Source organism: Notolepis coatsorum (genome assembly GCF_963971535.1).
Source record: "Notolepis coatsorum genome assembly, chromosome: 1".
Lineage (NCBI taxonomy): Eukaryota > Metazoa > Chordata > Actinopteri > Aulopiformes > Paralepididae > Notolepis > Notolepis coatsorum.
Genome location: NC_140165.1, coordinates 193,456,497 through 193,471,542, shown reverse-complemented (window position 1 = coordinate 193,471,542; position 15,046 = coordinate 193,456,497). Strand labels below are relative to the sequence as shown.

Genomic DNA, 15,046 nt, shown 5'->3' with positions numbered 1-15,046 from the left:
GGCAGAATAAGCATGGCGGGGAAAGACGCTGAACAGCGTCTTCGGCGATTAAAGTGTTAAAGATGCTGGTACAATTTTCTAAAGATTGACAGTTCAGTGGATAGTATAATGACAAAAATGTATTCATAATTTATTTGGAATAATGGAATAATGTTAAACAATTTACAAATCAATAAGTTACTCATTAACCTTTTTATTTTCCATTTAAAGACAAAATAGAATGCAGGTACAAAAATAGATTCAAGAGGTCACATACATACACAAGTTTCAAGTTTGTTTATTATTTATCACAATAAAATATAGTAAATAGTCAAATAGGTAAGTTACGATGAAATGATTGGTTCTGTATGAGCCCCTGAGAGTGTGCTTCATACAGTAAAAAAGTAAGTAAGTAAAAAGTAAAGTAAAGAGGAATATTCAATATGCATATATACAATATACACCACAGAGTAAAATGAGTAAAGAGTGAGGTGTGTGGAGAGATCAGTGTCAAACTGATCTCAACAAATAAACAAATCACACTACTACTGTATAACCCTAATCCCCTTACCCTATACATCAGGGGTGCCCAACCTTTTTTGAACCAAGATCTACTTTTTAATTTGCCACCTAGCCGAGAGCTACCAGCCCAAATTTGACCTACTCTCGGCTAGTATTAGTAGTAATAGTAGATTAATAATACCCATTCAATATGCACATGACAGAAAATATTATATGGCATATAATATTTTCTGTCATGTGCATATTGAATGAGTATATAATATAATATGATATTTTATATAACATTGTAACGGTGTAGTGTAGGAATTACAAGAATGACAAGAATGTTATTAATGAAATGAATGAATATTATCAAACAGAATTGTTTCTGTATACACATTTATAAAACGATCAAGACATATTTAGCCATTTTTTATCCGTTCACATGCGCTTTTCAAGAATAAACAAAAACGAAACTTAATGGGAAGGGTGTGCTTGTACATTTGAACATAGTTCCATGATACGTGGCTGCGTTGTGCTGAGAAAGAGGCGCAGATTCGCTTCTACTCTGAGGCGAGATCTGCATTTATTTTGTATTAATGTCAGAGCCGAGAATCCCGCTTCACAGAGGTATGTTGATGCAAACAGGACAAGCTTTCTCAGCGCAGCATTACACAGCACTGGGTAGTCGTTCCGGACTGATATCCAAAACTTTGCGAGGGCCTGTCCAGTGAACTTGACTTTCAGTAGCTCGTCACACGAAAGATCGATCAACGCCTCCTGCTCAGACAGAGGGAGGCATGTTGCGAGCGCCATGTGCAATGAATGGATCTTGGATCCAGTTGTTCAAATTGTCCGTGCTCTTTCTTTCGGGGAAATAATTCCAAAATTGATCAATGAGCCCTTCTATGTGGCTACAGATGATGGGCTTCAAATCACTGTTTTAAATTCAGGATGCTTAGTTTCCAAGTGCCGCTGTAATTTACTTGGTTTAAAGCTCTCGTTAGAAAGGATCTCGTAACACAAAACGCACTGTGGTCTCGGGTCATCTTCTTGGCCAGTCCAAGTAAATCCATATGCCAAGTATTTAGGATCATAACTTCTTTTACTCTGTTTCATAGTAGTTCTGGTATCGCTACTATACTAAATTCTGCCTTTCTCTTGCCAGCATTTGGAACACACGCACGTGACGCGCCGCTTCTGACAACAGACCTATCCATTGCGAGTGTCCAGGTTAAATGAATCAACTTTATCATCAGCTTTATATGCTTGGCCTGGAAAGCCCCCCCCCCCCTGGAAGTGCTTTAGTTACGAGACAGTGTCGATCACAAATATCTGAGTACACATTGACTCGCATATTTGTCCCTTTTCTTGCAAATGATGCACAAGACTGGAAGTACAGGTCAGACAAAAGCTGGTAAGCCTATCCTGGATCGAAGTTTCTTCAGAGGACTTTCACCTGTAGAGCCATGTGCTGTAAATTCTGGCTCTCCTGCTTCCACATCTTGAGCTGCAGAACACATAGCCCGTTTCGCAGCTCTATCCAAGCGTTTTTTTGTCGATAAAAACCAGCATCCCCGGGGAACATTGGCAAACTCGATCTCTAAACAATGTTTGTATGCATCTGCAATGATACGATTCTCTCCTGGCAATTTAAGCCACCGCTCGACAGAGTTTCTATATCTATCCCACCGTGTCTGTGTAAAATCTTGTACACTTTCTTTCTGAACGGACGTGAGATGCATATAACATTGTTTCTAAACCTTTTTGCGAACTTTAGAAGGTGTTTTTTCTCCATTTTCGTCGTCTTCTGTACTCGTCGATGAGTAGTGCCTTTCGGTTGCTTCCATTACTACTGTTTACACAAATATCTTGTTGTCTGTAACTTGGCAACAAGGAGAGCTGCTATTGGTTGAGCGCAAGATACGTGACCGAACTCGCACCAATTGCGTCAGATAAAACTCTGTGGTGACCAAATATCCGTTCGCGAGGAAAGATCTAGTCCTGACTTTACTAAAATGATTGCGCAAAATGGGCTATTTTGTCAATGGAGAACTTTTTGTTCCTAAATCTACACCAATCAAACTTTCACCCAGAGTGAAAATTGTGTAATTCGCTGAGGTGGGAACGAGAATCGTTTTCTAGCCACTTCTCAGCCTTCACCGTACGGCCTACTAGTAACTTTTCCCACAACGTATTTACACCTACTGTAGTAACTCCTCTTCAACACATGAACACCTAGTAACCTCTCCCCAACACATTAACTCCCAAGACATTAGATTAGAGACTCACAATCCTGCCTCAAGACCATTTCTTCTCCACTGCGTTCTCTTAGCCCCCCTCATGTGTTTGTGTTTTGCTTGTCTGTTGTTTGTCTCACTACCTCCGCCCCTTAGTGTAAAATTACTTCCAGAAAAGTGCTATAAAGGGCTATTTTATTATTATCGTTATTGTTTTTTTTTTATTGTTTTTTAAACAAACACATAAACAAACATGACAACATAAAATTAGATATACAAGCATTAATTAACAGTGCACATCCAATGAAATCACCATTTAAATAAATGTCTTATACAAGATATACACCTAATACCTGCTATCTAATACCCTACACATTATGCTCTCGCTCGCTCCCCCCCCCCCCCCCCCCCCCCCCGGGCCCCCCATTGGATAATCCATCCATTATCATTCGCTCCTAACCAGGCACTACAATTATATGCTACCTTTTATTCTCTCCACCACTTCTAACCACTTTGTAATTTTGGATTCACTGAGACCCAAAATTCTTGCTGTAGATATTTCTAGATAAATCTCATCGAGATATGTGAGAATCCAGACCTTCCGGCACATTTCTTCCGGTTGAAACCATCGTGATGCTATCAGCTTTTTAGCCGCTGTGATACCAGATAAAACCAATCTCTTTAGCTGTATAGGTACTGCACACTCAAACATCATTCAACAGTAATACAGAGGGGTGTACAGGTATATTCAGAGTTAAGAGATTTGATAATTGCTGCGTCACTTCTTTCCAGAATATCTTGACTGGTGGGCAGTCCCAATACATGTGCATAAATGTCCCCTCGTCCCCATTTGTACATAAGGAGCATTTGGAGTCTTGTTTAAGACCCATTCTGTTCAGGAGTCAAGTATGTCCTATGAATATAGTTAAGATTGGTTTGTTGATGGTCCGGGTTTCGTGATGCAAGTCGAACATTTGCCCAGGCTTCTTGCCAATCAAAATCTATTTCCAGGTCTGGTATATCCCTCCTCCAGACTGAGTCTAGGTGGAGGATTTCATACGAGGACGTTAGTAATTGATGATAAAAATCTGATACAAAACCTCTCGATGTCTCTTTCATAGAAGAATTTGTGGTATCTGTGGTGTACAATTGGTATCCTTAATGGGACACCGTGAGCCTTCAAACATAACAATAACTGTGCATAGAAATAATATGTGGAACCGGTGAGATTAAATTTTTTGTGTATTTCCTCATAACTACAAAAACCCTGTTTGTTGAAAACATCTCCTAATGTGTGTATGCCCTGCTTTTCCCATCTAGGGAATCTTATAGGTCATTTTCCAATCAGGAGTGCATTGTTATTGAATAAGGGAGTATGATTATGCCATTTATGTGGGTTAGAATATTTTCTTTGTGTTTCACGCCATATCCGGATTGCATGAGTAATAATGGGGCCAAATTTCAGTTTGCATTGCTTAATTGATAATTTGGTGTATACTATGTCCTGCAGTCTATGTGGTGCTACTATATTTACTTCAAAATTTCTCCAGGATACTGATGCTTGGGGATCAAACCAGGTTGTCCGTGGTCTTAAAGGGGCTATGCACTGCTATTCCTAGCACTATTTGGGCAACTTTACACAATTCCTGTTAGTCTATTGAAGACATTTGTAAGGTTTTTTTCAAAAAAATTCATTGTTTTATATTTCTAATCAAGTACTCGAAACCATCATTTTTCAGCCTCAAGAAATCAGGCTGTTATGGCCTGGCTCCGCCCATAAGCACTTTGAGTGACAGTCAGACCACAGTCTGCACTGGTAGAGGGAGGGAGGGAGGGGGGGGGAAGAGAGAGAGAGTTCAGTTCAGTTCAGAGTTTTTATTTGCCACATGGAATAATACAATCATAGTTTCTTCATTAAAAAATCATAAATAGTCATTCCATGGACAAAAGGAGCAGGAAGAAGAATAAATCTTATAGTTACCTGCCCCTTATTCCTAAACTAACATGTATTTTCTTAATGGTCGGCGTATAACCTTATTTACACAAATAATCATTTATACCATGAGAGAGAGAGAGAGAGAGAGAGAGAGAGAGAGAGAGAGGACCAGAGGACCAGAGGGCTTCAGAGAGAGAGAGAGAGAGAGAGAGAGAGAGAGAGAGAGAGAGAGAGAGAGAGAGAGAGAGAGAGAGAGAGAGAGAAAGAGAGAGAGAGAGGCTCTCTCTTCCTTTCTCTCCCTCCAAAGCGCACGGCCCCGCAGCTCCACTCGCTGATGAGATGGGGCAGCTTTTTTCTTTCTTTCAATCTCCCGTGTGGCGCGCGGCCGGCAGGTACCCCCCCCCCCCAAGTGCCCCCTCTCTCTCCCTCCCTCCTTCTCTCTTCCTTTCTCTCCTTTCTCTCCCACTCGGCTCTCGCTGATGAGACGGGGCAGCTTTTTTCTTTCTTTCAATCTCCCGTGTGGCGCGCGGCCGGCAGGTACCCCCCCCCCCCAAGTGCCCCCTCTCTCTCCCTCCCTCCTTCTCTCTTCCTTTCTCTCCTTTCTCTCCCACTCGGCTCTCGCTGATGAGACGGGGCAACTTTTTTCTTTTCTTTCTTTCAATCTCCCGTGTGGCGCGCGGCCGGCAGGTACCCCCCCCCCCCCCCCCCCCAAGTGCCCCCTCTCTCTCCCTCCCTCCCTCTCTCTTCCTTTCTCTCCTTTCTCTCCCTCTCGGCTCTCTCTTCCTTTCTCTCCCTCCAAAGCGCACGGCCCCGCAGCTCCACTCGCTGTCTAGTCTAGGTAGAATGGGGGCGGGCATTAGTTCCAACCACAGAGCCAATCGCATCACTGTGCGCCGAATGACGTGACTCAGGACTTCAAATCAAAATGACCCGATTTACTAGAGCACGAGAGGGGCTGGGCTGAATCGGAGCAATCCACCAATATGGTATTTAGACCCTAAAACACATTGATACGAACTCCTATTACTATAATACAATGCTAGAGACTGAAAAATGACATTTATAATGCATAGCCCCTTTAAAGTGTACGCCTTAAAATAGTGGAAAAAATCTGGAAATGCCATACCTCCGTCGGCTTTGTTTCTCTGTGCGGTGGATCTTTTTATACGTGGTGGTTTGTTATTTCAAATAAATTTGTATGCGGAAGAGTGTAATATTTTCCAGTAACCATCTGGAGGGGGTAACGGTAGCATTGAGCTGATGAAGTTGATTCTAGGTAGGACATCCATCTTAACTATTGATACCCGTGCCTGTACTGAGTTTTTAAGTTTTGACCACCTGTCAAAGTCGTATTTGATTTTATTTTGGATTTTTATGTAATTGTGCTTCACCGTTTGGCTTATGGTAGGGAATACTTCAACTCCCAAACATCTAAAGTGTTTAACCATTGGTATTTCTTCTGGAAGGAGTATATTTTTTTTGCAGGGGCGTTAAGTGGAAGGAAAGCCGACTTCGGCCAATTTATCTTAAATCCCGATAGATCGCCAAAGTCATCAATCAACTTGAGAAGATGAGGCGTTGGGGTTTTGCATGAACAGTATTATGTCGTCCGCATATAAACTAATTTTATGTTGTGTGCCCTTGATTACGATTGGTTCTATGGATTGGGATTGTCTTATATATTGTGCTAAAGGCTCTAATGATAAATCGAATAGTCCGGGACTAAGGGGGCAACCCTGTCTAGAAGAGCGTGATACCGGAAAGATTTCGGAGGTGATTATACCTGTTGTAATCATGGCCGATGGGTCTTTGTATAATACTTTAATCATATCAATGAATCCTTTTCCTAACCCCATCCTTTCTAATACTGCCCATAGATATGACCATTCCAACCTATCAAAAGCTTTCATTGCATCCAGGGACAGCATCGCCTTAGGTGTGGTGTCGTCCTTGCTGGCATCTAGTACGTGTAGTAATCGTCTTATGTTATCAGTTATTATCATTATTATGTATGTGTATGTGTGACAGAGAGTAGCTACATCTTACATTGTGTGTGTTGCATTTTATTTTGCATTTATTTAAAAAGAAATTGACTTTATGGTGTTCTTGTTTAGTTCTTGACTTATTGTGATGTTTCTTCTTGACTTGTTTAAAGAAGACGTGTCTGGCCCATGGGGACATTAACACATTGAGTGCCACGGCCCTTCCGGGAAGTGCATCTGGCCTTGCCGTCCATTAACCCCATGTAAACGCTCACCTTGTTTGTAGAGCTAAACCTATATTTTATATTATAGCTATGGATCTAATAACGCTGTTGATTGTCAGTGAGTTTCTTCCAGTCAACATGCAAAAAACGGATAATTTTTTCATCCGTACATTTCCGTTTTATACCGTTTTGAATACGAATATAGTTTGGGTGCTTCTGAGTAATTCCAGGAAAAAGACGCGAAAATAGCGTTTTAGTGGAATACACTTATCACGTTGTCATTTTTCGTCTGATTATCGAATCTTCCTTAAATCAACGCTAGATTATCATTATTATGTCTCCTCGTGCATACATGAAATGGGCCCTGGAGTGCGGCGCCCCCCCCCCCCTCCTGCACCCAACGGTAAACAGCCACACACAGTCCACACAGACAGCTTCAATCGCGGGAGAAAGAAATATCAGATCAACGCAAGATTGGATATATAGAGTCCTTACCTGGTCTCTGATGTCAAAAAATCAAATGATCTGATCGCCATTCCAGTTATCCACAGCGATCCTGTCTCCGACGTTATTGGGCATTGCACATGAATGGGCGGGCGGGGTCAGTTGTCCAAGCCATCCCTACAAGCACGTGTTTTGAGAAAAGAAACAACATCGTTTCTAATGGAGTGCAATAGCGGCCGAAGGCGTTAGAGGGCGGTATAAGACCGTCTGCCAGCTCAGACACACTCGGAACAGCATGCACAAGGTGCCCCGCTGAATTATCAATGGCAATAGCGAATAAAAGAAATACCGTGAGAAAAACGTAGATCTACGTTTCCGGCAACCGTCAGGCGACAGAAACGTAGTTCTACGTTAACGGCACCCAAAGGGTTGAAGGTTGAAGGTTTTTATTTAGACACAAAACATATACAGATTTGACTCCATTTACACTTTTGTCAAGGATAGGAACGAAAAAGGCGCAGTGACTTATTTACATCGTTGTCCTTGGATGTCAAGGATGCTAGAAACAGACACATACAACTCATTACAAAATTAATCACAATTATATTTCCATAGTAATAATGGCACAACCCTAAATTTATACAAACAAAGCACATTTGTTGATACAATGTTCCTCTATGCCGAATGTCTGTGTGTTTCAAGAAGCACCCTCAGGGGAGGGGATTTGGGGGTTGGGAGGGTTTACGTGTGTTGTCGGGCCTTACAAACCAATTGTGTGTGTGTGTGTGTGTGTGTGTGTGTGTGTGTGTGTGTGTGTGTGTGTGTGTGTGTGTGTGTGTGTGTGTGTGTGTGTGTGTGTGTGTGTGTGTGTGTGTGTGTGTGTGTGTGTGTGTGTGTGTGTGTGTGTGTGTGTGTGTGTGTGTGTGTGTGTGTGTGTGTGTGTGTGTGTGTGTGTAAACAAATGGATGTAATGCATACAAACACCTGTCATGACCGTATTGTGTCTGATGTGGTACGAAACATCTCACCATCTAGTGCAGCAATGTACAAACATACTAGAGTGCTACTAGAATGGTTTGGTCTTACCAACGATGTCTTTGCTAACATACCAAATACACCTGATGTTGATTTTGTTGACACCAGCCACAAGGAGGTGCTAATCATAGAAGTAGGCTGTGCCTTTGATCTGTACATGGACCAGGCCTTCCGGGACAAGTATATAAAATACCAACCACTGCTCAATGTGATGGCCGGCCTTGGGTACAGGTGTAGATATAGTGTACTTGTATTTGGAAGTCTTGGCCATGTATATAAATGCACCATGACCGGTCTGAGAATTGCTGCAATGTCTAAAAGAAAAGCCAAACAAATAGCCAAATATTGCTCTGTCTCAGCTATTATTGGCAGCTTAGCCACGTGGAGATGGAGGTGCTATGTGTACCCTTAACACATTGGTTGCCAACAACGAGATTTCTCGTTATTGGCCGCCATGCGTTGGTTGCCAATGACGAGATTTCTTGTTATTTAATCGTTATTTCTTTTATTAGCGATATCCATACATTTTTCATCCGTCCAGCCTGACATTATCATTGGGAATGGCTCTGAGCTCAAAGGGCAAATACCGCCCCCTATCGTCTCCCGGATGGTAATGCACATCATTGGATTGGATTGAGTGAAATGGTGTATCAGAGAAATACTCCGGTCCAGGATTTTCCTATCTCTGGCAAGTAGTGTCGTGTTACCAGATTCACTGGCGAGGCTGGAAGCAGCTTGGATTATGCGTTTCGAACTATAACGTTGGATCAATAAACGCGATCAATATTTGGAATGGCGATCAGGAATTGGATTCATCTTTTTGCAGAACATCTGAGGTAAGGAATCTATGTTACCAGTTTTGGGTTAATCAGAGTTGTTTTTCACAGATTTCACAACGTGTTAGGCGCTGAGCGCGGCACGAATAAATTATTTTTCAGCCCGCTTTTGTATCGTGCATAAGAACACAAATACTCTCGGGGGGCTAGGTGGTGTAGTGGGCAAGGCACTCGCCACCAGTGTGGAGACGCTAGGATTCGCGTGTTCGAATCCAGCTCTCCACATTGTTTTCAGTTTAGCTGGTCGTCCGCAGTAATACACATTGGCCGTATTACGGGGAGGGAAAACTGAAGGGTGGGGATCGAACGTTGTGAACAAGCGACTCCTACAAGTCGGTTGGTGCGCCTGCGCAGTAGAATCAGGAAGTGTAGGGGGCAGCGTGAGCCTCCCACGCGTTACTCCTCGACACTGAGAGATCGAGCTGCGCAGGTGAAAAGATGCGACTGCTGTTACCTCAAGTACCGGAGGGGACTTGTGCTATGTATGACTTAGTCCACATTGCAGCCGGCTTGTGGGAGGCAAGAAACAGCGTTCGTGACAGGGGAGGGTTGAATTGGATGATACGAAATTGGGATGGGAGAAAATATAGAAAAATGGGAGAAAAAGTGGATCAAAAAAAAAAGAACACAAATACTCTCGATAATCTAGCGTTTATTTGAAAACGATTCATAAATCAGCCAGAAAATTACCACGTGTTTTGTGTATTCCAGTAAATGGCTATTTTCGCGGAATTTCTCTGAAATGACTAGAACTCTCCGAAACTATACTCGTGTTCAAAACGGTATAAAACGGAAATGTACTTGTGAAAAAACAATCCGTTTCGTACATGTTGACTGCAAGCAAGTCATTGATAAGCGACGGGTGTATTAGACACATAGCCATAATTTAAGATATAGTTTATGCGTTCGCAAATGTGCTCGTCCTCCAATTGATTAACGTGGTGGCATCCAAGCGATAAATCATCATATCCGGCTGGCAACCAATGTGTTAAGTGTGCAGTGCTGCTTAGCCCCGATACATTTGATTCTCTGTTTATGTAATATAATTTGTGGAACCAAATAAAGTATTCAAATGTGTGTGTGGTGTGTTGTGTGGTGTGTGTTGTGTGTGTGTGTCCAGGTGTATCTCAGTCTTCCTGCGGGCGTGTCCATGGCAGAGGGACACTGTCTCATCTGTCCTCTGCAGCATCACTGTTCTGCCACTGGATTGGACGAAGACATCTGGGCAGAGATACAGGTCAGGCAGACACTTCCTGGTTCGTCTGTCCCATGTGCCCTTTAGCCAGGCAGCTAAAATTATATAACATTTTTTTTTCTTTTTTTTTTATATATAACGCAAAACAGCTCATCTGGCTACTCAGACCACGATTGTCTTGCATGGTCAGATCTTTCAGCCGTCAAGTAGACTTTTTTGTTTTCCATTCAGTCACCTTACATTTATTTGTTTTTTTTATTATTTATTATTTATTTGTACTTTATTTATTATTTAGACTTTTTTGTTTTCCATTCAGTCACCTTAACACTTTGGCGACCACTGGGCTTAGTCTAATTAGTGGCTAGAGGACCGGGGAATGTAAACAAACGTGTGGGTTTTTGTACAACTATATCTATTATAGTGTTGCCATCTGTCCATTCTCATTGTCAATTGAGTTCATAAACCGTCCCTTCAAAATGGCTTAAAGGGGAAAAAATGCATCTGTAGGTTGTCATTTTATAGCGCCGTGAATATAAGCTTTATCGCAGATTTTGTCTCATATATTTTCTGGAAAGCTAGTTATGGAGCTAATGGCTACTAACGTTATATTCAACGGCATTTCCGTTTTATATATGGTCCCCATTGTGTTAAAATAAATTCTGCCATGGAATACACAAAATCACATCACACTTATTATTTATTTGTACTTTATTTTACCTCGGGAGTCAATTGAGGGGAACCGTCATTTTCAACGACGCAGAGGGTTCACGACGGCATCATGAAATTACAGAACATTCAATCCCTTAAATAAAACCAGACCAGTGACATTAAAAAACAACAATATAGTACATAAGACAACAGTAAATAAGACAATGAGACGGTAGCAGGTCAAGGAGAACAAGTTGACAATGTTCTGTTGTTAATTAATAATCCAAAACAGTTACAAGTTGACAAGCTACTGTTGTTGATTAATAATCAACAACAGATTATTAACCTCCCTCCCATGTCATCCTTTGAATACCTTGCCTTTTCCCTCCCCAACTCCATTACTGCACTTCTTCTCTACCACCCTCCGAAGCCTCACCCCTATTTTTTATCCGAATTTTCCGATCTTTTGACTATTGCTTCCTCTCTTTCCACCCACCTCCTACTCACTGGTGACCTCAACATTCACGTTGACCAACCCAACTCAAACCTCAAACCTGACGTCCTCTTCCTCCTTGACTGTTTCAGCCTCACTCAGCACATCATATATATAAAATATACACCCTATCTCATTCCCACTCTCTGACCACTATTGCATCCTAGGGCTGGGCGATATGGCCAAAAATGATATCACGATAACGATGGATAATGTTATCATATCACTCGATATCGATAATTATCGATATTGTTTTAATGTTATAAATATAATTATTTTTTTCTTTTTTAAGTAATTTCTTTTTTCTTTTTTTTAAACAACAGATTTTGCAGCAATTCTTTGTCGTTGCTGCCATCTTTAGTGTTACAGCCCCTCACACTCCAGTTCTCAGGCTGCAGCTGGTTTGAAAGCGAAAGTAAACAAACAGGCTTCTCTGCTGGCTGTGGCTCCAGGGGAGTTGAATAGTTCTGGCTTTGCTAGTTTCTTTTCTATCTTTTGGCGCTTTTTTGGTGGACAAACCACCGCACATGTGCACCGTGACTCGTGACTGGAGTCTAGTTCAGCTAGCACACATAGCCTACTGTGTACAGACGGTTTCAAACTGTATTTTAAATTAGAAAGCAAACAAAATAAATGGACAAGAGAAAAAGAAATCTCAATTTGGTCAGTATTGTCATTTGGACAAGCAAAGCCATTACTTTAAGTTGCAGGCAAGAAAGACAAGTCTGTCCACTGTCTCTGGTTTTAAAACTGCCCTGTTGCAGGTCACAATAAAAAATAAAAAAAGTATTATATATTTTTATTGATATATTTTTCTATTATCCATCGATTATTAAAATATATCGCGATAATTATCGTTATCGTTTTATCGCCCAGCCCTATAATGCATCCTCTTCTCTGCTCCCCTGCCCTCACCCCATCACTCCAAAAAACACACCATCTCTTTCTGTAACATCAACTCTGTTGACCCCCTTACTCTGTCCCGGTCCATATCCTCTGCCCTCCCCCTTGACTCCGCCCCCTCTAACCTCGACGACTATGCCATCATGCTCAACTCCATTCTCACCGACTCCCTTGACTCACTGGCACCCCTGAAAACCATTACAGTCTTATTCCGCACCTTCTCCCCCTGGTACACCCCTGAACTCCGCACCATGAAGCAGACCGGCCGTAAACTGGAATGACTCTACAATAAAACCCATCTTACTGTCCACGCTGATCTCTACAAACAACACATCTCCTCCTACCGTGATGCACTCCAAATCTGCCAAATCTGCCAAATCTGCCCACTATTCCACCCTCATTATCAGCAGCAACCGAAACCCCCGGACCCTCTTCTCCACTGTTAAGAAACTCCTCCAACCCCTTGACAATAACACACTCTCCTCCCCCGACCTCTGCAACTCGTTTCTCCACTCTTTCAATAACAAAATCTCCCAAATCAACAGCTCACTGACCGCTCACTGACCGCTCACATCACCAACTCCTTCCCCCCCCCCCCCCCCCCCCCCCAGGGCTCCAGACAAACTTTTTTCACCACCGTCCCAGAACCGTCCCGAAATACAGTTTTAACCGTCCCAAAGTGAATGTAAACCGTCCCAATTTTTTTTTAATATATATAATCTATCAACGTCGATTTGATCATCTGGGGACATATTTTGTGCTGATAATGGCACAGAGGGTGAGACCAACTGTGTACCGTACCTTTTGATTATTGTAAGCACAAAGATAATAAGCAGCTATAACTAGAACGTGTCGATAACATACAGTTCCAATAGACTAACATTACACTTCTGTGACTTAAATGTAATTTAAAACAGCTCCACTGTCTGTGTGTATACTCTGCTTTGGTCAAATCACATTCAGCATTGCCATCTTCGCAGTGTTGTTATGGAGCATGATAGCTAATTAGCCAATTTTCAGCTGCAAAAACGAATAATGTAAATTATGTTATAATACATTGATATCAGGAGCTATCTGTAGCTACTGCTAGCCGGCTAGATGACTTTAGACAATGTATTAAATAAAGTGAACTATTTCGTTTACTGGGTAATTTCGTTAAAACAGTGAACTAACAAGGGCGGTCAGGTGGCGTAGCGGAGATTGCGTTCGTCACCAACGCCGGAGACGCTGGATTCGCCTGTTCGAATCCAGCTCCCGGCGTGTCACCAGCTTGGCTGGCCGTTCACACTAATACAATTGGCAGTATTAGAGGGTGGGAAAGCTGGCGGGGTGGGTCCGGGTCGTTGTAAACAGCGACTCCTACAGTTCGGTCGGGGCGCCTGCTGAGCGCGGATAGGATCTAAGGGGGGTAGTGTGATCCTTCCACACGTTACACCCTCTCAGTGAGAGTCCGCGCTGCCAGGTGAAAATAAGCGGTTGATTGGCTAGACGTGTGTCGGAGGAAGCACGTGATAGCCTCCACTCTTCCAGACCGTCTGTGGGGGGTAAGTGCGCAGCGACCAGGAAGGGGATTGGGAATTGGCATAACGACTAACATTGGGATGGGAGAAAAATCGGAGGAAAAAGGAGGCGGAAAAAGATCAATAAAAAAACACAAAAACAGTGAGCTAACGTGAGCTACCTAGCTAACGGAGGTCTCATGCTGGCCGGTCGATCGGCACGGGGCATCCCTATCATTCTTAAACTGAAATGCGCATTTGTTGATATCAGGAGCTATCAGTCGCTAGCCAGTTAGACAACGCCTCATGTATTAAACTAAAAATAATTGACTGTGTAGTTTTGTTTAAACAGTAACGTTAGCTCGGTAGCTAACATTAGCTCACGAGCGATAGCTAGTTAGCCAACGCTAGCCAGCACACCACACTGAAAACTAATGCCAGTGACGTTGATATCAGGAGCTATCAGTAGCTAGATAACATTAGACAACGCCTCATGTATTAAACAAAAGTGAATAGATGACTGGGCCATTTTGTTTAATGCTTGTTATGTTGAAAGAGGAGCTCTGAGCTGCTCATGCAGTCGACTCTTGCCGTGGTTTGTTGACATGCCACGGGTCTGGGAGGGTGAGGAGGAGGAGGGGCAAGTCGTGCAGCAGCTGTGTGGCTGTGAGAGAAGAGCGAGTGAACCTAGTGTGGTTTGCTAATGAGAATGGTGGGCAGGAGCTGCAGCTGGATTAGCGTATCACTGCGTTGGGAGGTGGAGATAGTCATTGGATTCTGCAAATCACGCTACGTTTAGACTTCAGTGAACTCTGTCAACTTAGTCAGCACGAGACATGCACCATTTGACAGCAATATATGCGCGCACTGACAGTCGGCTAATTGACATTTCCTGTGAATAAAAAAATCCTCTTCGTCCCGTTTGCGTCCCGGCAAAGATTTCTGTTCGTCCCAAATCAATATTTGATCGTCCAGGGGACGACGGGACATCGTTAGTCTTGAGCCCTGTCCCCCACCCGACTTCATGCCCCCTACCCCTCTCATTGCTTTCGCCCCCGCTGACTCCTCCTTCATTACAGACATCATGACCACCTCCAAGACCACTACTTGCTCCCTCAACCCCCTCCCCAC

At 42.8% G+C, this 15,046-nt stretch overlaps 1 protein-coding gene across 1 annotated transcript in view; it reads left to right on the top strand.

Annotated features, from left to right (window-relative positions):
• Positions 1 to 15,046, top strand: part of cwf19l2 (CWF19 like cell cycle control factor 2) — a gene marked incomplete at its 5' end in the record, with an annotated part of 149,647 nt that overhangs the window by 123,581 nt on the left and 11,020 nt on the right. The window contains one exon of the mRNA XM_084308552.1: positions 10,298 to 10,414. Coding sequence (XP_084164678.1) covers positions 10,298 to 10,414 — 117 coding nt within the window. The remainder of the gene's footprint in view (positions 1 to 10,297; positions 10,415 to 15,046) is intronic.